Source organism: Aulonocara stuartgranti, assembly GCF_965226115.1.
Source record: "Aulonocara stuartgranti genome assembly, chromosome: 6".
Lineage (NCBI taxonomy): Eukaryota > Metazoa > Chordata > Actinopteri > Cichliformes > Cichlidae > Aulonocara > Aulonocara stuartgranti.
Window position 1 is genome coordinate 37,997,516 of NC_138944.1, and position 25,437 is coordinate 38,022,952.

The 25,437-nt window shown below is 39.8% G+C and overlaps 2 protein-coding genes across 3 annotated transcripts in view; one reads left to right on the forward strand and one right to left on the reverse strand.

Annotated features, from left to right (window-relative positions):
• Positions 1 to 25,437, reverse strand: part of LOC309708567 (uncharacterized protein) — a 243,165-nt gene that overhangs the window by 200,954 nt on the left and 16,774 nt on the right. The gene's annotated exons all lie outside the window — the stretch shown is intronic.
• On the forward strand, positions 10,441 to 19,714 carry LOC309708552 (uncharacterized protein). Of its 2 annotated transcripts, XM_082536677.1 has the most exons (12): positions 10,441 to 10,605; positions 11,504 to 11,860; positions 11,953 to 12,177; positions 12,851 to 13,204; positions 14,681 to 14,890; positions 16,809 to 17,066; positions 17,675 to 17,935; positions 18,039 to 18,299; positions 18,435 to 18,516; positions 18,610 to 18,670; positions 19,226 to 19,449; positions 19,534 to 19,714. In XM_082536677.1, exons 1-12 carry the CDS (start codon positions 10,461 to 10,463, stop codon positions 19,595 to 19,597), a joined length of 2,502 nt encoding a protein of 833 aa, XP_082392803.1. In that variant the 5' UTR covers positions 10,441 to 10,460; the 3' UTR covers positions 19,598 to 19,714. The 2 variants fall into 2 exon arrangements, with proteins under 2 accessions (XP_082392803.1, XP_082392804.1); XM_082536678.1 differs by lacking the exon at positions 16,809 to 17,066.

Below are 25,437 nucleotides of genomic sequence, written 5' to 3' on the forward strand. Positions count from 1 at the left end.
AGTACTGTCAGACTTGTGTTCAATATTTGGGATTCACACTGTCTCACGGAAAACGTTCCATGACTGCAGACAGGGTCAAAGCTGTGACCTCTGTCCCTCGGCCCACTACACAGAAGGAAATGTTGTCCTTCCTAGGCATGGTGAACTATTGCAGACAGTGGATACCAGACTGTTCTTTTCATGACCACATTCTGCGTGACTGTTGTAAAAAAGACAAGCCTCCTCGAATACTGTGGTCCACAGAAATGACTGCCTCTTTCAATGCATTAAAGGGAGTGCTGATCTCCGCCACTCAAAGGTGCTGTCCGTGGTTGTTCAGGAATGCCGGCCTGCCTGTGGGCAGTAGCAGCTTGCTCTATCATGATAAGGGACTGCGAGAAGCTCACACTCTCACATGACACTATTCTACACACCTATCACAAGGTCACGACCATTGTAGCAAACATAACTAAACAACATATGCAAATCTCACTATAAAAGCGAGCAGCACACCTGATTCGCCATGACATTTATTGATACTATTCTGTGTTCTTCTGACCGACAGGATGGCTCGGACAGGCTTGACGTTCATGACTGCATGACACGTATACAGGAATCCACAGCACCACGTCCAGATTTGGAGCAAACACCTATCCCAGACTCAGCCACGGTTTATGTGGACGGGTCCTGTTCAAGGCCGAGTGACAACTCATTTCTTTGTGGCTATTCAGTGGTAACAGTGCCTGACATCATACTAGAGGCTCACTCATTACCATTTCACTCAGCACAAAAAGCAGAGCTCATGGCTTTAATACGCACCTGTGAGCTCCATTTGGATAAGCATGTGACAATTTGCGCAGACAGCCGCTATACATTTGGCGTTGTGCATGACTTTGGCACATTGTGGAGACAGAGAGGATTTAGATCTGCTGATGGAAAATAAATTGCTAAATTGTGATTTTGTTCAAAGACTTTTTCAGGCTATACAGCTGCCATCGGCCGTTGCAGTTGTAAAAACGAATGGACACAGTACAGCTGACACAGACGAAGCAACAGGTAATGCCTTAGCAGACGTGACAGCCAAAGCTGCAGCTGCATCACAGCTCCCACCTCCGCAGGAAGTATTATCTGTGCCCCTACAGCTGCCACTTGTTACACTCCCAGACTATTTAGACACAAATGTTGATTTAAAATTCATACAAGAGCAAGCCTCTGCATGTGATTACACCTATTGGGAGAATAATGACTGTACCTTAGATGACAGAGATGGCCTATACAAAATCTTAAGGGTTTGATTGCCCTCCCATATTCCCTGATGCCAGTCCTTGCCCGACATTTTCACTGTGTGAGTCATGTCGGACAAAGAGGGGTAATAGGGGCAATAAAATCAAGATTTGTAATTGAGAAAACATCACATGCAGTAAAAGCATATTAGCAACCTGTCTAACATGTGCACGAACTAATGTAGGAAAATCAAAAGCAAAACATCAGCATTTACCACAACCAGATTTTCCATTTCATACATTACAAATTGATTTTACACATATGCCAGCGCAAGGAAGCATCAAGTACTTACTGGTAATAGTGGATCAATTTAGTAAATGAGTAGAAGCTTATCCAACATCAAAAGAAACTGCAGAAGTAGTCTGTCAAAAGTTGAGCAATGAAATAATACCCAGATTCGGAATACCTCACCAGATTAACAGTGATAGAGGATCTTCATTCACATTAGAAGTAATTCAAAAGTGTGCTAAAACTTTAATGACCTGGGTCAAATTACTTACTCAAGTCCTGTGTGAGATTAGAATGACTCAATCTGCAGTAACCAAATTATTTCCATTTGAAATAAGACTATTTCCAACACCATGGTCAGCTTCCAGAGGGGCACCGCTAGTAGAAGGTGATGTATATTGCATTGTCCACTGATGTTCACAACCTGGTAGAAAAACTGAATAATAACTATCAGAAAGTTTGTCTCTCTCAGCCTTTCCCCTCCACAGTTCCACCAGTGGAGACAAGGAGATGCATGTTGGAGAAGCCACTAAAACCAAGGACACTCTGGGAGGCCGCGCGTGTTCCAGCCCCAGACTGTACTGGCAGTGACGAAGAACCAGCATCCTCACAGACGGACAACCTCAGTGGATTCATGCCAGCAGGGTTAAGACCAGCCCAATCGGACCATCTCAGGCGTCGGATCAAGCAGACGACATCTCCAGCGAGCCAGCGCCCGGAACTAGAGCAAATAAACACACGGGTAGACGACATCTCAGGCGAGCCAGCGCCCGGATCCAATGTACACACACACGCAATCACTGATTAACACACAACGCCTGAAAGAACAACGACAAGGTACTCAAACATCCAGCAGGAACAGAAAGCCAAAAGTACCACATGATGTCTAACCTGATAAAGCCAGACTCATTCCATCCTGATAATGGAGAAAATGAAATGCCCATTGTCATCACACGACGCTTATTCTGTGTCTCTCGAACCTGGGACCAGGCCAGAAGACGACTGAAGAACTGTCTTTCTTATATATTTAGGTTATTTATCATATCTATCGCATTAACCTTAGGATTTCTCTTTGCTATTTTGTATTGTAAACTGCAACCATGTTCATATTTCTGCAGGTCATATTTTGCTGACGATACCTCATGCTCCAATTTGCAAGACACCTACTTAATGCACTCCTCACGCTCCCTAAAATCAGTAAATGACAACATAGACGCCACTAATAAACCATTTTATGCACCCTCTAGAACAGGAGCTAACGCCTGGTATGAAAATGCCAGAACAGCCGCTCGTGATTTAGGAAACAGTAACTGTTATGTCTGTTCAAAGGCTAATCCAGAACAGGTAATAGTAGGATACCCCACATCCGGTTTCCCCCTCACTGAGGGACTAGAGAAAATCGGCGGAGATAATGCTCTCTTTAAAGACACTTTACAGTTGACTCTGAGCCCTCTCGACTGCCTACTTACACACACACACACCAACTAACCCTGAGACTCCATTAGGCGAATTATTGAAGTTATCTAATGACACCGCAGGGACCTGCGCCCCAATGAAACGCCCTAAGAATAGGTTAAAACCCTCACTGCCCTTAGGACAGATCCCTCTCCATTTTAATACTAGTATGATATGTCTGCGCAGACTAAAGTTAACTGGCCCAGACACACACATAGATTATACAAAGGATAACTACACATTCTTCTCTGACTCCCCAGGTGCACGCTGTAATGAGACATGGCTAGCTGTCTCTGTGGCTGAAGTTGTATCATATCTGGAGGAACACACACACAGTTCAAGTTCGAGCAGAGAATCGATCATTGTTCCCCCAGAGGGTGTCTTAAATGATACTGACTGGGGGGAGTTAGTTAAATCACACATGGTCACGCGCCTGACCAGACCAATCCCACACGCTTATTGGATGTGCAATAATACTCTTAGATTAGCTTTACCTGTTAATTGGACCGGTACCTGTGGTCTAGTAACCGTTGATGTATGCTGTACTTTCATTCCCAATAATACCGCCCCTAACGGTTCATTCACACAAGCTATGAATAAACTTGAAGCATTGCAGATAGAACTAATTGCCAATGCAGGTCACGGTCAGTGGCTACATAAGTGGCTACAGGACACGTTTGGAAAATGGAAGAAACTAATTGTAGCCTTTGTAACCGTTGCAGCATGTATTATTTGTTTTTGATGATTATTGTCTGTTGTGTGATACCATGTATACGCTCTCAGAATTTTTGATATTAAGCTTGCTCGAAGGACCAGTTACAGTTATGATTTGTCTTTATATTATGTTATTACATTCTGTCTTTATACTATGTTATCATTTCATGATAAAAGGAGAGAACTGTTGTGATATTTTGATACCACGGTTAGCATTTACAGGAGATTGTTTTATACTCAATAAGGCCCATCTACTAGTTGTTTTTCTCTTTCTCTGTGACCCAAGAATTAAGGTGTAAGACTCACAAGCTGGTCCCCCAAGGTCGAAAACACCACAGAGATGAGACCACTTCCTTACTCCCATCCTCCCTTTTTCTTTATCTCCTGGAAAAGGCTCGTTAAAGGCTAGGTGGTTCGTTTCAGAATTCACTAATGAAAGAACTCTGTATTTTATGTCTAGGAGTGTATTTTGCTGGGATGATCATAAATTATAGCTGAACTGATAAACTACACAAGGGATACTTTGCTCAGAAGGCAGGAAGACGTTTCCTTATTTAGTCTGTACCGGTTTGAACTGGGAAAGCTGACACACGAACCTTTTTTTTCTCTATATAAACTGCTGTGTATCAAATAAACCTTTGAGTCGATTTGGGAAGACAACCTGAAGCAGTCTGTGTTTCCTTGTTCTCCCAAGCTGCTCCCGACGTCGTAACTAACCCAGCTGAATGGCATACCTGAGTGTTACTTTAAATAATTAGGAATCTTAGAAGGAAAGGACAAAACTCTGCTTATCGCTCACGCCACGGAGGAAACCCGGGACGGCAATTTCCTTCAAAGGGTATATAGAGTGTTTGAGGAGACGGGGAAATGTCAGTAAGTGTAGAGTAACTGTGACGGGTGGATGTCTCAGAGCTGAGAGTTCACGGCTGAAACGTGGCTTTCTCTGTTCGCTCAGTCCTCACGCAGAGCTGAGCGCTTTCTGCTCCTCAGTAATAACACAGAGATTTTTATTGAGCAGAACTGAAGCGTGTTTCAGGTTTTTAGTTGCATTTGTGCACGGAGATCGGCACAAACCTCAAGTGTCTCACCAGTGAGCACGCAGAGCGATTTTCATGTCATTTCCTTTTCTTCTTCTTAATTTTTTTTAATAAAACTGTTTTGCTTCATGCCACAGCCTTCAGATATATAATAACGACTCTAATCCGTTCATGCAGCTTCAGTTTCACACAGCCTGCAGCGATATTTACGAACACGGCTCAGTAACGGTCATGTCTGGACTGCGATTTAAAAAACGGCCCGCCGTGATCAGTCCATTTTAATAAATAAACAAAAATTAATAATAAAAATAAAATAAATATAATTCTATACATAGATTTAATTACTGATATTGAGACAGTTTTTTTAAACGAGGTTAATCAAGTTTACTTGATTTTCCTCCTCTATTCTTTCTTTATGTGCCTCCATCGATTTTTGTTATTCGCACGTAAAGTACACTTTTCTCCGTCTCTTGCTCACTCGGTTGGTGGGACTGCTGTTCTTCCTCCAGTGTTTCTCCCCGGTTAGTGTTCACAGCAGTCACCACCCGTGAATCCGAGGCCTTTATATTATTTATTTCTCCTACATTGGGTAGTCTGACACATTTTGTTGCATTTATTTTTTAGTTTATTTTACCTCTTTCAGCTTTCCTTTTTTATTTATCCATCCTTATCAAACACTTCTTCCACACTAAACTGATCTAGACGGCACGTGAGCATACAGGGAAGGTAGGAGAGGGGAGGAGAGTAAAGTGTTTGTTGCTCTTTTACAGATTTCAGGTTTATATGGTGCAACAGTTACCTCCTCTCACTTACCTCAACAGTCACACCGTTCTGAGTGAGAAAGGGGGGAAAGCTGCACTTACAGTCTGTTCACTCGCTCCCTCATCCGATGATTCTGAGCCAGCACTTTGCGCTGATGTTGTTGAAATGAACAGACCGCACCTTTGAAAAGAAAAAAGAAAAAGTGCAATGTTAGATCAAAGAACTTCCCACTCCCGTGGGCGCATTTCTGCTAATACATCATCAGGCTAACTGGTAAACCCCTACAGTGGCTGTTTGAAGGCAAATGTGTCTTCAGACAGTCACTGAATCAGAATACACATTTACTCACAGACAATAGGAACAGTAAATGTCTACTTAAAGTACCAATAAAATAATACAATACATTGTATTAATGGTTATTGAGTTTGTTGGTATCTGCCACCCTCAACCTGATGCTGCAGCATGCAACAAGCATAGAGGACGGCACTGGCCACAACAGACTCCTACAAAATCCTGAGCGTTGTCCGACAGGTGTTAAAATAGAGCCGACTCTGGCCCTTCCTGTTAGTGATGGGATTTCCGGCTCTTTCGGCTCCCAACCGGCTCTTCAGGTTGTTTTGTTGCTTTGATTAATTTATTATTAACAATAATATAAAATTATGCACAAAAGGAATTACTAATGTAAAAAAAAAGTGGTTTTATTTATATATGTTTATATATAAATATATGTGGTGGCCCCTAGAGACAAAGCACGTACAAACTCCAAAACACATTTCTAGCATGAACTGAACTTCCAAAACAGAGCTGCCTAGATCACTTAAATTAGACAATTGAAAGCATATGTGTATTGTTTGTGTATTTATACACAAGCACTCATATATATTCAAATAATTTAAAAAAAAAAGTTCATTTACCTGTTGTTACCACACACCAAATCCGGTCGTTGGTACTTGCTGGCTTGTGTAGCCACTAGGTAACAAAAGCTCAACACTGCACCTAGCATCCTGGAGCACTTCTGTTGTGTTTTCAGAATCAGAATCAGAAAGGGGTTTATTGCCAAATGTTGAGCAGGTTTACAACATTAGGAAATTGCTGCGGTGCTTCAGTGCACGTGTTTTGAGTTTTTACGTGTTTTGGAGTTTGTACGTGTTTTGGAGTTTGTACGTGCTTTGTCTCTAGGGGCCACCGTAAATATACTTTTATTTATTCACGCCACATAAAATATAATAAGTCAGGTCAAGTCAAGTCAAGTCAACTTTATTTGTCAATTCTGCCACATGTACAGGACATACACAGAATAGAAATTGCGTTACTCTCAAACCCTAGTGATTAGAAAAATGCAATAAAATAATTAAAAAGTAAAAATTTAAATAAATAGAATACAATTTTACGTATAACAAAAAAAAAAGCTATGCAATATACAATATTCAAGTAAGAAGGCATAGTGGTGCAAAATAGACAAATAGTGCAAATGGGGATTTAGTAGTGTACGGTAAGAGATAGTGTAACAACAAAGTCTTATGAGGTCCAATGCTTAAGCAGTCCAATGCTCCACAAAGTGACTGGAGCAGGCCAGTGAGTGCGTCAGAGAGTGAGTGTGTGTGTGTGTGTGACAGAGTTCAGTGAGACCGTGGTGGAGAAGAGGGGAGAGGGGGGCAGAATCGGGAGGGAGTTTAGCTTCCTGACAGCCTGATGGATGAAGCTGTCCTTCAGTCTGCTGGTCCTGGCCTGGAGACTCCGCAGTCTCCTCCCTGACGGCAGCAGCTTGAAGAAGCTTTGCATTGGGTGCGTAAATAAATCATATAGTGTTGCTGATCAGACACAGTGTTGAAGAAACACATATTGTGCACTCAAAAAAATATGTTGTTGGATGAACACAATTTAATCATGGCACCTTTTTCCACGTGATTTAACCAAGTACAGTAACCCATTTTTGACCATGTCAAATCAACACGTTTGGCATTAGAGACAAACAACCATTAAATTACACTAAATTACACTCATGGGTAATTTAGAATCATCAATGAACCTAACTCTAAATACACACTGCAAACCAGCCAGATTGTAGATATGAACGCGGGCCCTTCTTGCTGTGAGGCAACAGCACTAACCATCACACCACCAAGCTGCCAATCCAGGCTTAGCAAAACTAGGAAAGCTATGATTACAAGGCTTGATGCAGAGTTTTCTGTACGTTTTTGTCCCTGACAGGTTAAACCACAATAAATAGCAATAGCATACACATGTGGTGTGGATGTAGTTATCTGCCTCTTAAAACTCCAGCGATTTTCCTGCAGTTTGACATCTAATGTGATCTTGTGAATTTCGTGAGTCCAGGCAACTAACCACTCTTACTAGATTGTATCATGTCATCTCAACAAGAAGAAAATAAGTTGCTGATTTTCATGCTGATGCTACATGATTTACTTATGTTCACCATAGAAACATTAAATTATTTAGTTCAAATTACAAGTTTGACTCTTGTACATGTAACAATCACCCAATTTCATTTTTTTGAGTGTGGCCTTCCCGTCAAATATCTACAATCCAGGACACGAGAGAGACATCCACCTGCATCGCTGTCAGGTTTTCACCCAGGATGGTCGCCCTGATGGCATTGAATGATTGAATACACTGAATCTGGCCCTAAATATCATGCCGACAACTTTTAACCCAATTTTTTTGTCAACTTAGCTGCAGGAAATCAATTAAAGTGAAAACTAAATTTCAACCAATTAAGCTAACAGCACAACTTCTCTCTGGCAGATGAGGACACATTGGGCCATTGGTGTTCAGTTGGGAAGCTCATCTTGTAACCGGAAGGTTGCCAGTTCAATCCCCAGCTCTGTCTGTCTTGGCTGTTGTGTCCTTAATTGGGCAAGACACTTCACCCTACACCTAACACCTACTGGTGTTGGCGACAGGGGCCGATGGCGTGATATGGCAGCCTCGCTTCTGTCAGTCTGCCCCAGGGCAGCTGTGGCTACAACTGTGGTTTGCTTGCACCAGTGTGTGAATGTGAGAGTGAATAAATAGTGATCTTTGACAGACGGTGACCTCGCAACACTTTGAGTCAGTTTTGGCAGCAGGGACTCACAAAAGAAAACCAGAGACTTCAACTTCATACAGGAGAAATCGGCTCAGTGGTGTTTGACTCTGTTGTACAAATAAGCACATAATAGCTTATATAATATGAAGAGGATTGCAGGTTATTGAGGATAGACGTCAAATCACTAAAGACATACTGAATTTGAATATCTGTCATTTGCTTTGTTACACATTAAGCAGACACCAAAGGGACACTGGTACGGGCATTTCTTTTCACCATCTGCATTTGAATTTAAGTGCATTAGCAAAACTGTCAGTTTCGACCAAAACTGTTTTGGTTGAAACTCCCAAAGATAACCGGGTGATTAACTCTTGTCTGTTTTATTTAGCAGATCACAGCAGTAGGTTTTTATTCAGTTCATTAGTTTCACGCGTAGAGTACCTTTGTCATGCACTGATGAGTGTGATTGACAGGCCAGTACAGTCAATGAGAAAAAAAACAGCGAAACATAGTATGACCAAGTTAAAAAAAAAAGACTCCAATTTTTTATTTAATGGATTCAAAATGAGTGACTGAGAACATAAACTCTGCAGGGAAGTGTTTACACGTCTAGAAACAGAGCTGCTTTCTCATGTTCTCCAAAAGACTTTCAGGGTTGTTGTTTTTTCATTTTTACGAGCACAGCTATCACCATCTGTTGGCCTTCAGCTAGAATGCACTTTTAAGGCATTTCCACACTGACTTCATTTTTAACTACCTGTCTGTAGTTATAGCCAATCTGCCTCTGAATCAGGAGAAGTCTATAAATTGTAGGTACAATAATAAACTAGGCCAGCCTCTCCACAAACAGTCTCTGCAAGAAACTGAGTAAATCAAGTTCTCAGTCAGTGTCCTGGATCCATATTAAAAAACTGTTACTTGTTTTAGATTTTATTGTCTCTCTTTGCTATGTTGTCTTGATCCATTAAAAATGACACTTCACTGGACGTTGGTCAGAATTCACTGCTGCACTCTGCGTGCACCGTGGGTGGTTTCTGAATATGCTGAACAGGAGTAGAAACCTGATAAATTTGGAGTTAAATGTAAGAGGACAGCTGATGTTGTGATACACAGCTCTATGCATGTTGAATATTTTTGAAACAGTTGTTTTGAACACTGTTAGAGCTTTTGTTTGGTTTTTGTTTGTTCACATTCAAATGGTCAACAATCAGTTAATGCTAGTAGAAGCAACAATTGTTTTTTATTTTTTCTCAATCTACATTTGGACGTGGACAGCACAGCGTCTGCCACGAGGGGGTGCAGTTTAGTAAGTTTGTAAAAAAGTAGTAGAAGAAAGAAACTCTTGTTCTGTTTTTAGTGCCACCTACACAGGATTACAGTGTCTGTATGCTCTCTGGTTGCAGCATATAATAAGTGAAACCTGAAGTCAGTACTTGGAATCCATTGCAGTAGTAAAATGCGTAGAGACGGAGCATTTATTAATTAGAAATAATAATAATTGTATGTGCTAATGCATTTATGCAGCAGTGCTGACAGTGCATTGTCACTGTCTGGGACAAATAATTCACATTGTATGACTTTAAAGAATTAATGAAATAACACAAACACATCACACCACTATAGATGTCTCATGTATTATGCACACCACATTAAATTCAAGTCAATGAAGAGTTACATGTCGCAGTATCTCTGAGTCCTGATCTGCTGATCAGGAAACAGAAGAAGCTGTCAAGTGGATAGTGCACTCTATTTTTTTAAAGTTTCATTACTGCAATGATCATCAGCCTCAAAGTTGAACTTTCTTTTTTGCTTATGAGAAGTTTTAATTTCATGTTGGGAATGTCCGGATATTCAAATATTACAGGCTGGTAAAGAGGAAGTAAGCTCGGACAGACTTTGACAGCTGTCTTATTAATGTGTTGAAACCACAACGGTCACATGTTTGCTGTCCTATGTCTTATTTTAGATCATTATGTGGATTATATCTCATGTGCAGCTCTGACCATGTGACATTTTCTAACAGTGAGACGAACAGAATGACTATGAGTGTAACAACAGCTGTGAGTGGGATTGTTCTCATCGTTCTGTCCATGTCAGGTACTGAACATCTTTTAAATACACTTCTTACGTCTTTAGTACAGTTATTATAGTTGTTGTAAGTATATTTACTTACTGGACATCATCCTGGAACACTGTATGCTTTAATGTAATTATTTCATTAAATAACCGGAACTTCCTGCAGAGATGGTTAAACTGCTTGCACGTAATAAGAATAGTGATGGTTTCAGGCTAAATATAAAGCAACAAGGAATTATTTCCAGTCTTACATAAACTGAACATGTTCTTTTTATAGAAACCTTTCAATTAAGAAAATGAAATATTTAATGTAAAATGTGGTGAACAGTTTTTACCTGTTCACCACAAACACAAAGTAAATTTGTAAATTTTCTTTAAAACTTTTTTCCATAGTTAAGATTTCCTTTTTGAATTGTGTATTTGTTGTTTCAGTTTGTGCAATGGTATTCTGACTACAATGTGCTATTTCTGCAACATTTAGCAAAATTCATATTATCAAGACATCACAGTCTGATGCTGAAGAGTTTCACATTTCTTCAGCAGCTCCACGCTTCAACGAACATGGGAAACCAACCAAGCAAAGACACGACACGCCCTTCTAACTGTTAGCATTTAGGATTTTCCCATCCATATCACAGGTGGAAATTCTCCAGCAGCCAGGAATGCCCAAAACACAGAGTCAAATTTCCCACATTTGTTTTCTCAGTCATTATTAATATATGGATGGATTACTGAGACATGTGCATTAGGAATATCCAGCTTATCTTTGAGAGACCAAACCGTATTGTCTCAGTTTGAAGTCTGCATTATGTATTCAAATATTTCTTGTGGAGAAAGTTTTGTGACTTCAGATGAAAACAAAATACAATTTTGACGTTTAAAATTATGCTAATCTTGACTGTGGTTTCTGATGTTTCAGTGGCGCACAGTTGGAGAGAATGGGAAGTGACTTTTACTACTACTGAGATCTGTGCCATTAAAGGATCGACGGTGGTAATGCACTGCACCTACACATACCCACCAAGAATAAACAGCATCAATACCACAGTTCAGAATATCTTCTGGTTCATTTATGTGCCCAATGTTGAACCTGTGGATCTTAGAATAGATTCAAAGTATGCAGGTCGTGTTTGGTATCACTGTGGTACGAACGACTGCACTCTGAGAATCACAGACCTGAGAGAGAGCGACTCAGCTGTGTACAGATTAAAGCTCATAACAAACCAGCCAGGGGGGACCTATACTGGTTCACCTGGAGTCAGTTTATCTGTAACAGGTAAGACTGTTGTCTGTTGGATCAAATTCTTAACATTTATGAAACAGTGCAGCGAATTTCACTGTCTGTTATATTGCATTTTACTAATCCAGGTGTAAAAGTGCAGACGATTCACACATCTCAATGCCTTACTTATTGGTGCAACAAATTAGAGATGCAGTGTCACAGCAGTTGCCTTCCTCATCATTCTTCATACATCTGGTACAAGAATGGACACATGACTTCAACAGAATCACTTTATTCAGGCTACCTTTATTCTGGAGACAGCATTTCTTGTGCTATCAAGCCACATGAGACCTTTCCTTCTCCTTCTGTGTGTGAGTATACGCCACAGTCTTCCACTCATACTCTCCTGAGAACCCAAGCTCTTGTTTGGGATGTGTATTAAATGTTTCCTAGCTGTTTGTGATTAGTTGGATCTGAAAAGTATCAAAACTGAACATCATCTTTAAGCAGAACGTAATAAAAAAAATATGTAAGGGCAGTACAGCATTAATAAAATATTATCTTAACAGAATATAAGAGAAAATGCATTTTCCCCATATTAGTACAAAGCGTCTCAGCAGGATATGATGCTGTTTCACGGCCAGATTTCCTAAATGAGCCAAATGGGAATTGTGAGCAGACAAAAATTAAGCCATGCTTTTATTCTGTGTGTCAGCAGTAAATTGTGTGTAACAAACATTAGTAAATAAGTTTGTGTACCTGATTTGAATATTCTCCCTGTATTTTCCGCCTTGACAAAGACCCCCGTAGAAATGTGTTCCCACCTCATGAACGCTGTCTTTTCTCTGTGCTGTCTTTTTAAATACAGACAGTATTTTTCAAATGCCAGAACCCAGATTGCGCTGATGCAATATTTATTATGTGCATCTGTTCCTTAATGTACTGTAGTAAGATATCTTTAACATGGAGAAGACTGTTCAAAGACAGTAAATGTATGCAAAACTGTATTTTCATGGCGATCGTAAAAAGAATTCTGTTTTTCAGGTGGCTATTATCAGTACTGCAACAGAGTGAATTACACTGAAAGAAGAATCTGTGCCTTCAAAGGCTCATCAGTGAACATTTCTTGCACATACTATCACACAGATCCTGTTGTGTCAAAATTCTGGTTCAGACCTGATCGTAGTTATTGGTTGGGAACTCACTTTCTGCTATGGGACCCTAGTAAAGACTCCCAGCATGCAGATCGTTTTCAGCTCCTTGAAAGAGAGAAAGGACGCTCCACTCTGAGAATCAGTGACTTGAGAAAGACTGACTCTGCAGAATACCGCTTCAAATTCACAACGCAATCGTTTCAATGGGGGAACATTTCACCTGGAACAACTCTGACTGTCACAGGTACTGACTGACTAATAAGTATTTATCTGTATTATAACCCTATACTATGTATAGTGCAGTGTTAATTTCAACATGTACATAGTCTATATTGTATGTGAATGACAACCATATATCCTCTTAGTAAACTTACAATCAGTGTTGGGGTCGTTATTACAAAAAAAAAAAAAAAAAGCAATGTATTACACGTCACTCGTTACTTTTCTTAAAAGTAATGCAGTCCATTAATTTCACGTTACTCTGTAAAATGAACTAAAACACACTGCCACATTATTACCAGTCAACACTTTGAATCTTAGGCTACAGTTTCACATACCAACACAAATCACTGTCCTTATGAGGACACACATACCGTTTTTTTTAGTGTTTACAAACACTAACCCAACAACAAAACAAAACAACATCAAAATACCCTCAAAACCAAAAAACAAAGATGAAAAACAGCCTAGCAATACTTCAAAGCCATTGCCTCAGTTGTTCTACTGTAGAAACATATGCAAGCAGAAATGAAGGTTAGGCTACAGTGGTGCAAGCCTGACTGCCCATCAGTGCCTTTGTTTCTTGTTACAAGAACAGTTTCCTTCCTCATACTGCTCATAACCGTTACATGCTTACACTGATTTGTATTCTAATATCTTTAGGTAGATAGTGCATATTTCTGTTGTGTGCACTTATATTCATATTTATTATATTAATATTTTATATAGTCTGTATTCTATTTCTGTACCACTTTCTTTCGCATCATGACACCAAGACACATTCTTCATATGTGTAGAAACTTAATTCTGATGCTGATTTACAGGTTCTGGCTGCTGGGTTGAAGTTGTTTCTTTCCTGGAGCAGTTTTCAGTTTACCATTGCACTTTTCTAATATTGTGCATAAAAATAAAAGTAATGCCTATATCTCTGTTCCTGAAAAGTTGAAAAAGTTGAAAAGTTTCAGAACCCCTCTATCATCTTTTTCACTCTGGCTAGGTCTTTCAACGTTAACGCGGCATGATAACGATTAACACGAATAAAATTTTTAATATAATCAACCCATCTGGAGCACAGAATGGAGAAACTTTGAACAAACTGCTCGTAATGCAGTGACAGAGACATTTGAAGGATTTTGAGTCATTCTGCGCTCCAAATGGGTTGATTGAGTTAAAAATTTTAATCGTGTTAATCATGATGCGGCGTTAACGGGCGTTAATGCGGCGCTAACGCATCAAAGTGTCAACGTTGACAGCTCTAGTTCTAGTTCTAGCCCTAGTTCTTGCACATGAACGAAAATCAGCTGATTGTAGTGCAAGCAGAAAGAATACATGAATGTGTTACTGACAAATGTAATGTGATTACAGTAAAGTGTTACTTTGGAACACATTACACCCAACACTGCTTGTAATACTTATACAGAGCAATATTCTACTGCATACTTAAAAGCAACCTGTTAACGGTGGATCTAAGTCAGGTAAATTCTGACATTTTTCTTTGCAGATCCAGATATACAGGTACAGGTGGTTTGGTCCTCCACTGGCCCACAGCTGATCTGTCAGAGCAGCTGTTTTCCTTCTGGTCATTCATCCTTTGTCTGGTATAAGAATGAAGAGGAAATTCTTGGAGAATCTTCTTCCTTATACACAAAATATGCTGATGGTCCCGACAGCTACTCCTGTGCTTACGAGGGTCACCGCTCTAACCCAGTGTGTGAGTTTACTTCACAGTGCCACTTAACAAATGATCATCTTTGATCGTCAGTTGTTATATTACAGACAGAGTAAATTATGTGAATAAAGTACAAGTAGTAAATATGATAAGTATTGTATATGAAACATATTTAAAGAGAAACCAAGAAAAAAACGTCAAATGATTAAAGTGATCGTATCCACCCATCTTATCCAGTGATCTTTGACTAATCCTGAAAATTATCTTTGGCTGTTTGTAATCAAACAGTGAAACAACTTTGTCTTACTGCTCAACTGCTTCTTAGATTTAGTTCACAGATATCAATTACTGCTATTTTAATGTAGAATTTACGAGAATAATCCAAAATTCATTGGTCCACTGATGATGGAGAGTTCATTGGTCCACTGATGATGCAGAGTTATTGAGGCTGAGCAAAAAAAAGGCTCAGCCTATGTGACTATCAGACTGCTTCGCAGAGGACCAGTTTTTGTCCTTGTGCTTTCCTTTCTCCAAACACAGCACTCAGTTTCTATTTTGACGTGATCATTCCAGCAAAATTTGTTCATGCACTCTTGCTGCTCATATTTGTATCTTTAGTAAAGATAAGACTGGCAGCGACTCGACTGTGTTGTGTTTGTTGGTACACTTATGGCACTGGCTTCCTGTAGCAGGTTTATTTTGCCTAGGTATGTGTTCACTTTTGTTGAGATCAGAGATGGGCAGTAATCTGATTACATTTTTCAAGTAACGAGTAAAGTAAGGGATTACTATTGCAAAAACGGTAATTAGATTACCGTTACTTTCCCGTAGGAACGCTGCGTTACTGCGTTACTAAAACCGTGATTTTTTGCGAGAATGTCTCACGATAGTGATGTAAGCGAGTGCGCCGTTAGTGACAACAGCTGTGTGCAGATCAACAATGGATCACATATCAATTGTGGAAGAGAGTATGAGCGTGCAGTGTTTAAAGCGTGGAAGTACTGACCTTACTTTGAGTTTGATTCCATAAAAAGTGACAAAAACATTAGCGTCCATCGTGCGTGGGAAGAAAACTAAAACCCTAAACTTCCAAGCAAGCACCGAGTGCGCAATGACGTAATGGGAAACTCACAGAGAAACTCGCGGATTCTTCAACTGACCGCGGCACACCTGCACCAGGGTAACCCTCCGCCTACCGCAGTCCTGCTTTACAGGTGAAAATAGAGCAACAGGACCGCTGAGTCTTTGACTTTATTTATTTTCTGCTGTGTTTTACTTGAATCTATTTGAAAGAGTGAGTGTAAACACAAAAAATATTTTATTTTATGTGCTGGAATGTTTAGAAAATAGGTTTAAATGTTAAACTAATTTATTCAAGTCAGAGAATGTTGCATATAATTAAATTTTTGCTTGATGCATCAAGTTAAAAGATTAAAACTGATAAAACAAGTTAAAAAAACAGACTTTTCCATTTGATTACATTTTGTATGATGGATTATACAGAAAAAGTAGAATTGGGCTAAAAGATCTATCGCTTTATCACCTATTCAGGTTGTAAATCGTGTTTTTAAAAAGTAACTAAGTAATTAATTACTTTTGAAAATAAGTAATCTGTAAAGTAACGGGATTACTTTTTGGGGAAGTAATCAGTAATTAGTTACTGATTACTTTTTTCAAGTAACTTGACCAACACTGGTTGAGATTGTGTATTGCTGATGAGTTTATAGTATGAAGTTAGAAAATACTATGTTTCTTTCATTTTTATTTGTTGTTAACCAGGATGAGTGACAACGCCAAAATACTCTGTAGAAGAAATTATAGTATGCATCTTTTCACAGTTATTAAAAACAGGCACAAGCGACAGAATTTCCAGCAGCTGGTGCAGCTCAACCATCATCACTCTGGACAGTGACACACAGTTAAAGGCTAATAACACATTCATGTATGTTTTGTTGTCCAGATGCTCCAAAGGTTCCCTCAGTGATGAGGACGGCTCCTGGTGACATCATTAAGGGCAGTTTAGTGTCTCTGACCTGCAGCAGTGAAGCTAACCCATTACCTAAGTATTCCTGGTACAGGAAGGCTCAAATACTGGTCAGTAAAGAAAAACAGCTGTTCTTCCAGTCCATCCAACCCTCTGATTCTGGAGAATATTACTGTACAGCTGAAAATGTGCTGGGAAGGAGGATATCTGAATTTATCTTCATTAATGTAAAATGTGAGTAAAGAATTATTTATGTAAATGCAAAATAAAAAGAAGTCCATATGATGCCCACCTTCTTCATACTTGTCATTATTAACATTGAGTTTCAAGTTTTTTTTGTCATATGAAGGTGGCACATTGCACATTATAATCAGCAAAATAGCAGATAAAGTAATTAAGGCAAAAATAAAAGAAAATGCATATAAATAAAGAAAAAATATAAAAATATAACAACAGCAGAATAAATAAATAGAAATTACTTAAACTAGTATAAAAATACTTTGAGCAGTTCAGTAGCCTGATGGCTTGTGGTTAGAAACTGTCCCTGAATCTGCTGATGTGGGTGTGGATGCTCCTGTACCTCCTGGCAGGAGCATGAACAGTGTGTGGCTGGGATCAGAGTCGACCTGGAGGGCCTTCCTGTCTGTAGAGGTCCTGGATGGCTGGTAGTTCAGTCCTGGTCATGCATTAGGACACACTGAGCAGTAACAGCTCGTGAAGAAGCAGTTAAAAAATAATACAATTTACAATTTTATTTGAATGTTTCAAAGGGGTTTATCACAATACCTTGCCCCACGTCCTGCAACACACAATCTACCTAAAATTTGTGATCTATCTTGCAGATGGTCCAAATACGTCAGTTGTGTTAATGACACCTTCTGGTATGATAGTGGAGGGAGATTCAGTCAATCTGACTTGTAGCAGTGATGCTAACCCAGCAGCTAAACACACCTGGTACAAGGGGAACCAAACCCTGCTTGCAAGTCCAGTAAGCATCTATCATTTCACTGCCATCAGCTCAGAGGACAGCGGGAATTACTCATGCAAGTCTGAGAATCAGTATGGACAGATAACCTCAAATTCTCGATTCATAGATGTTAAGTGTAAGTAAAATTCGATTTTTCACTTCAAGTATCTATGTATCTCTCTCTCTCTCTCTCTCTCTCTCTCTCAAATATATATATATATATATTTGTTCTTTCCCAGATGCTCCAAAGTTTCCCTCTGTGTCAGTGAGTCCCTCTGCTGAGATAGTGGAGGGCAGTTCAGTGACTCTGACCTGTAGCAGTGATGCTAACCCAGAAGCTAATTACACCTGGTACAAGGAAGGCGAAGACTCATCAAAAGCATTGGGACAGAACTTCACTATTACTGAATTTAGAACTGAACACAGTGGGAGTTATTACTGTAACGCCCAGAACTCAAGAGGACAACATAGGTCCACCTTACATCTGATTACTGTAGCAAGTGAGTTAGAGGTTTTTGAATGGTTTTAGTATGAGAATGGTCTCTATGCAGGTGAACACCTTTTAAGTGTGTAGTCATGTATAAGAATTTTCTGATGTTCCTGATTTGTTTCTATTATCCTTTATGACTTCTCAGGTACACGGAAAGCAGCAGTTACTGGTACAATCACTGCTGTTTTCCTTGCTATCACACTGGTCATGGTTTTCCTGTGCATTAGGTGAGCAGTTCTGTGATTCTTATGAATCAATTAGTCTGTCATCTCTTTGATACATAAATGTGCTGTTACATTGAATTCTTGTCTCCTATTTAGAAAATGTAAGTGGTTCACACAACAGAGTAAAGATGGAGAGAAACCTTCCAGTGAAGAACAGGTGAGAAAGTATTCCACTGTGAAAGAAAAACACTTTAAAAACACACCTTAAAATAAAGCTGTAACCTTGGAGTGACAGCTTTATCTTAAATAAAGCCAAGTTATTTTGGAGCATTGTAATCTCAGCACAATATGTTTTCCTGCATTTCTACATTCCCTGCTGATCAATATGAGCAACACATATTAGAATGCAGTGCAATGGGATTTCTAATTTGTTTTGCATTGTGGCAATAAATGGAACAGGCCGATGAGGTCAAATTGAATTGAATAATCAAAAAGAACTTAAGAATATTGGATTTCTTTTTTGAAAATACCACTAAACAGATCATCACTTAAATGTAGGTACTAATATTTTAAGTATCTAACCACTCTAATCCTCTAACATGTTAATTCTGACATAGTTTATCACATTGATTATTTTTAAAACCTTGTGTGGTCTAAATATATATTTTTTCAAAAAAGAAGTATTGACCATAATCAATTAAAAAAAAACCCAGAAAGTCTCGATACTTATTGAAGTATTTCTACAGTAAGTATCAAGTTCTGGTTTCATCAGGTGAACATGGATCCAGTGTACGACACCCCGTCAGCTGTAGCAGAAGGAGAACCATCAGGTCACCAGGATAACCTTCACTACAGCACCATCCACTTCTCTCAGAATCAGGGAGACGCTCTGTACTCCAACATCGGCCCAGGTCAGCTATACGGACACAAAGATGAAGAGGCCAGTGAAGCTGAATACACTGCTGTCAAATGTGACAATTCCAGTAGAGCCCAAGGGTGAGAAACAGTTTTCATTGCCGTACAATTAAAGGAAACATCTGATTAGAAACTGATCATGTAAATCCTTTTTTCCCTTCACAGAACAAGATGTCAAGGAAATGGGGACGATACATTTACACTGTACAGTACAGTCAAACGTTCATGAACAACGACTCTGTGGTTTACTCAAAGTGTCTTAAAAAACAAAACAAATAATGACTTCACAACATAACCACAGCCATTCAGGATTTGTACACAAACACATAATAATTACAAAATAAAATATTTTTCGTAACTGATGTAATTTAATTATTGTAATTTAATTAATTAAAGAAAATTCAATTTCCTTTTTAAAAATAAATATATCAGTACTTCCTAGAAGGTCCTTTGGCAGTAGTATTAATAGCTGTATCATTTAATCCTTTTAGGGCTCACCACAGAAGATCATCTACCTCCATCTCATCCTATCCCATGCGTTCCCTTCTGTCACACCAACCCTCTGAATATCTTCCGTCAGTAATCCATGAACCTCCTCTGAGGTCTTCCTCTTTACTCCTGCCGGGCAGCTTCATCTTATTCCTCTTCTGCACATGACTAAACCATCTCAACCTCTCTAACTTTTTCTTGTAACTGCTCAACCTGAGCTGTCCCTCTAATATACTCACTTCTAGAGATGTCCTTCTGCATTTCTCCCCCGTAACAGTATATCAACCCAACACCTTCTCGTCACCTCCTCTCCAATCACCAAACTCTACCCACTGGAGAAAATTCCCACCATTTCATCCAACTTACTCCAGAATATCTCTCGTTCTAACCGGCGTCCAAATGCACTAACAACATACAACATCACTCTTTTAATTTCCAGTTTTGAACTCATTACATTATCTGATCTTTCTTTCCTTTCACCTGGTCCTGTACACAAATGATATGTCTATCATATTTCTTATCATCAAATCAGCAAGCTCTCTCCCTTTAACACTCCCTACATAGTCCCAACTATCCTTGAGTGATCTGGTATGAAAATCTTATTCATCATGAGCACCATGTTTCATTTGGTCAAGGTTTTACAAGAGGAATTTATCATCTATTTGTTTTCAGATATATTACAATAAATTATAGTAGCACTTTTGGAAATACCTTGATGGTATGAAAATTTTTCATGTCAGTCAAATTGCTTAACAATTTAATTAACAACTTTTAAATACATTCTTTTTTCATAGTATAATCTTCACGTACTTCATCCGAAGCACACTTTCTGTGTACTCACTACCTAATTTATAGCCAAAGTATTCACTCACTGTCTCTGTACTAGGGCTGGGTATCGTCACTGATTTCTAGAATCGATTCGATTCCGATTCACAAGGTCCCGAATCGATTCGATCCACGATTCAATTCAATTCGAATCGATTTGAATCTGGGAAATTTTGCCTCAGACAGTCAGAAATATTATAATTCAGATCAATACATTTACATATTTTTGTATCAAGGAAGCTGACACTTTCGAGACTTTATCAAAGGTTGTCTGTTCACCCTGCATAATGTTTCTGACACGTACGACTATCAGCCAATCACATAGCAGCAACTCAGTCATTTAGACATGGAGATACAATAAAGACATCAATGAAGTTCAAACTGAGCATCAGAATGAAGAAGAAAGAAGAAAGATGATTTAAGGGACTTTGAACATGAGGGGGCTGGTCTTGGTGTTTCAGAAACTGCTGATCTGCTGGGATTTTCCCACACATGCATCGCTAGAGTTTACAGAAGATTGTTGCAAAAACAGAAAATATTCAGTGAGCAGCGAGAAAGGGTTTTGTTGAGCTCAGAGGAAAATGTACAACCTGCCTCAAGTTAATAGGATGGCAACAGCGAGTCAAATAACCACTCATTACAACCAAGATCTGCAGAAGAGCATCTCTGAATACTCAGAACACTGAACCTTGAAGCAGACAGACTACAGCAGCAGAAGACCACACCAGGTGCTGCTTCTGTCAGCTAAGAACAGGAAACTGAGACTACATGTCACACAGACTCATTTTAGTTTAGACAACATGAAACTGAAAACGTGTTTTATCAGTGTTTCAGGCCTCTGGTGTTGTATTGGTGTGTTTGATATTTTCTACTTCCTTACTCACACTAGGGCTGGGTATCGTCACTGATTTCTAGAATCAATTCGATTCCGATTCACAAGGTCCCGAATGGATTCAGTCACGATTCGATTCAATTCAATTTGATTTGAATCTGGGAAAATTTGCCTCAGACAGTTAGAAATATTATAATTCAGATCAGTACATTTACATATTTTTGTATCTATAAAAAGGAAGCTGACACTCGCAAGACTTTATCAAAAGGTGTGAGCATTACAGCAGATGCCTTTGTGTCAAAGTAGCTGAAGATAAAACACAGAAAAACATGAAACTAATTATCCTGGCCTGGGATTTTATAAAAATATTCTGCAGTACATCAAAAACGAAAGAAAATCATTAATCAACTTATGAACATTACCTCTGAAGTTACAGCGGTTTTATTAGAGACACGGCTAAGCATTTTGCATTTTGCATAATTTTAAAAAGTTTAAATTTGTTCAGTATTGAACGGCAGAAATTAGGTTTTCTTTTCGGAAGTACTGTATGTAAAAAGAAAAAAAAACAGCGGCCTGACAGCGCTGTAAATAACGGTAGTCTTGTGTGTAACAAGCAAGCGAATGATGCAGAAAACAGATTTTTAGATGGGAAGCTGTTCTTGAAGTACACTGAGAAAGAGAGAGAGAGAGAGAGCTGTGCATGAAGTGTGATTTTATCGTGGTGGAAGCAAAACAGCAAAAGTCAGAGTGAATCCATGACGATGTTTATGTGAAGCATAGTTTGGATCTTCTTTTGCTGCTGGTTCGGTCAATATTGTTTGGAGAGAGATAAAACTAACAACTTTAGAATCAGCGCAAAAAGGATGTAAACACAAAGCGCGGACCCACCGAAACATCAGAATCAGCGAGCTGTCGGGTTTCAGCCCTGACCGTGTCTGTGCCGTCGGGTGAGAAAGGCGACATCTCACTGATTCTGATCCGCGGGTCCGCGCTGTGTGTTTACGTCTTTGCGCAGAAGCCGTGTACCTGCTCTCGTTTACTGTCTTAAATGTTTGGTGGTTGTTGAAATTTTATGACGTTTCACCTGAGATTCTGGCATTTTGGGCAAAATACATTTATATAAGAAAAATCGATTCAGGATTTTAATGAATTGATATCACGTTGTCCAAGCCAGAATCGATTTTAATCCATCCATCCATCCATCCATTCGCTTCCGCTTATCCTTTTCAGGGTCGCGGGGGGCGCTGGAGCCTATCCCAGCTGTCATAGGGCGAGAGGCGGGGTACACCCTGGACAGGTCGCCAGTCTGTCACAGGGCCAACACACAGGGACAGACAACCATTCGCACTCACATTCACTTGCACATTCACACCTAGTGGCAATTTGGATTAACCAATTAACCTATCCCCACAAGCTGCATGTCTTTGGACGGTGGGAGGAAGCCGGAGTACCCGGAGGGAACCCACGCAAACACGGGGAGAACATGCAAACTCCACACAGAAAGACCCTGGCCTGATGGTGGAATTGAACTCAGGACCTTCTTGCTGTGCGGCAACAGTGCTAACCACCATGCCACCATGCTGCCCGATTTTAATCGATGAATCAATTATTAAAACCCACCCCTACTCTGTACTGTTTCGCTAGCTTAGCTCGTAGTCGACTCGTTAGCACCATGGCTACTTCACCTGTCCCTCCTGCACTTTCTTGCTCATTGTGTCAGATGTTTAGTTACTCCTCTGCCTCCTTTAGCAGTAATATATCTGTAACAAATGTAGCATGTTTGCAGCTCTGGAGGCCAGGATTACTGATTACTGAGACTCGGCTTCGCACCCTTCATTCACCCGTAGCTAGCCAGGCCCCTGTAGCTGGTGCAGCCGAAGATAGCGTAGGCCCCGCTAGCTGTTCCCCGGCAGACCCCAAGCAACTGGGGAAAGAGGGTGGCTGGGTGACAGTGAGGAGGAAGCATAGTCCTAAACAGAAGCCCCAGGTACACCACCAACCCGTTCATGTGTCTAACCGTTTTTCCCCACACAGGGGGTCAAACTCTGGTAATTGGTGATTCTGTTCTCAGACACGTGAAGCTAGACACACCTGCAACCATGGTCAATTGTCTTCCAGGGGCCAGAGCAGGCGACGTAAATTCAGTAAAATCATAATTCCCGTCGGCAGTAATGACACCCGGTTACGCCACTAAAATCAATATTGAATCACGTGCAACTTTGCCAAAACAATGTCGGACTCTGTAGTTTTCTCTGGTCCCCTCCCCAATCAGACCAGGAGTGACATGTTTAGCCGCATGTTCTCCTTAAATTGCTGGCTGTCTGAGTGGTGTCCCAGAAACGATGTGGGCTTCATAGATAATTGGCAAACCTTCTGGAGGAAACCTGGTCTTGTTAGGAGAGACGGCATCCATCCCACTTTGGATGGGGCAGCTCTCATTTCTAGAAATATGGACAAATTTATTAAACCCCCCAAAATATGACTATCCAGAGTTGGGACCAGGAAGCAGAGTTGCAGTCTTACACGCCTCTCTGCAGCTTCTCTCCTCCTGGTACCCCCCCCCCCCCCCCCCCCAAAAAAAAAAAACCCCATATAGACTGTGTCAGCTTCCAAAAAGACAAAAACAAACTAAAAACCAGCAAAAAAAAGACTTAAACATAAACAATTACAAAGAAAGAACAATACAGTATCCACATCTGAACCAAAGAGTAAAACAGTGAAATGTGGATTATTAAATATTAGGTCTCTCTCCTCCAAGTCTCTGTTAGTACATGACTTAATAATTGATCAACAAATCGATTTACTCTGCCTTACAGAAACCTGGTTGCAGCAGGATGATTATGTTAGTTTAAATGAATCAACACCCCCGAGTCATTCTAACTACCAGAAATCTCGAAGCACAGGCCGAGGGGGCGGTGTGGCAGCAATTTTTCACACCAGCCTATTAATTAATGAAAGACCAAGACAGACTTTTCATTCACTTGAAAGCCTGATGCTTAACATTGTCCACCCCAGCTGTAAAACTCAGAAACCAGTCTTACTTGTTATCATCTATCGTCCACCTGGGCCTTACACAGAGTTTCTCTCTGATTTCTCAGACTTTTTATCTGATTTAGTTCTCAGCTCAGATAAAATAATTATTGTGGGTGATTTTAACACCCATGTAGATGCTAAAAATGACAGCCTCAACATGGCATTTAATCTGTTATTAGACTCAATTGGCTTCTTTCAAAATGTAAAAGAACCCACCCACCACTTTAATCACACTTGTTTTAACATATGGCATAGAAACTGAACATTTAACAGTGTTTCCTGAAAACCCTCTCCTGTCTGATCATTTCCTGATAACATTTACATTTACAATAATTGATTACACAGCAGTGGAGAGTAGACTTTATCAAAGTAGATGTCTTTCTGAAAGCGCTGTAACTAAGTTGAAGAATATAATCCACCCACTGTTATCATCTTCAATGCCCTGTACCAACACAGAGCAGAGCAGCTATCTGAACACTACTCCAACAGAGGTCGATTATCTTGTTAATAATTTTACCTCCTCACTACCTACGACTCTGGATACTGTAGCTCCTGTGAAAACTAAGGCCTCAAATCAGAAGTACCTGACTCCGTGGTATAATTCTCAAACACGTACCCTAAAGCAGATGACTCGTAAACTGGAGAGGAAATGGCATGTCACAAATTTAGAGGATCATCATTTAGCTTTGAGAAATAGTTTGCTGCTTTATAAGAAAGCCCTCCGCAAAGCCAGAACATCTTACTATTCATCACTGATTGAAGAAAATAAGAACAACCCCAGGTTTCTCTTCAGCACTGTAGCCAGGCTGACAAAAAGTCAGAGTTCTTTTGAGCCAACCATCCCTTTAACGTTAACTAGTAATGACTTCATGAACTTCTTCACAAATAAA

What these genes read in the sequence shown, in the direction of transcription:
- LOC309708552 (XM_082536677.1), top strand. Translation starts at nt 10,461, where the DNA reads ATGTCTTATTTTAGATCATTATGTGGATTATATCTCATGTGCAGCTCT. An exon ending in TATCTTCATTAATGTAAAAT is followed by an intron (nt 17,067 to 17,674) that starts GTGAGTAAAGAA and finishes TCTATCTTGCAG; the next exon opens with ATGGTCCAAATACGTCAGTT. An exon ending in AATTCCAGTAGAGCCCAAGG is followed by an intron (nt 19,450 to 19,533) that starts GTGAGAAACAGT and finishes TTCCCTTCACAG; the next exon opens with AACAAGATGTCAAGGAAATG.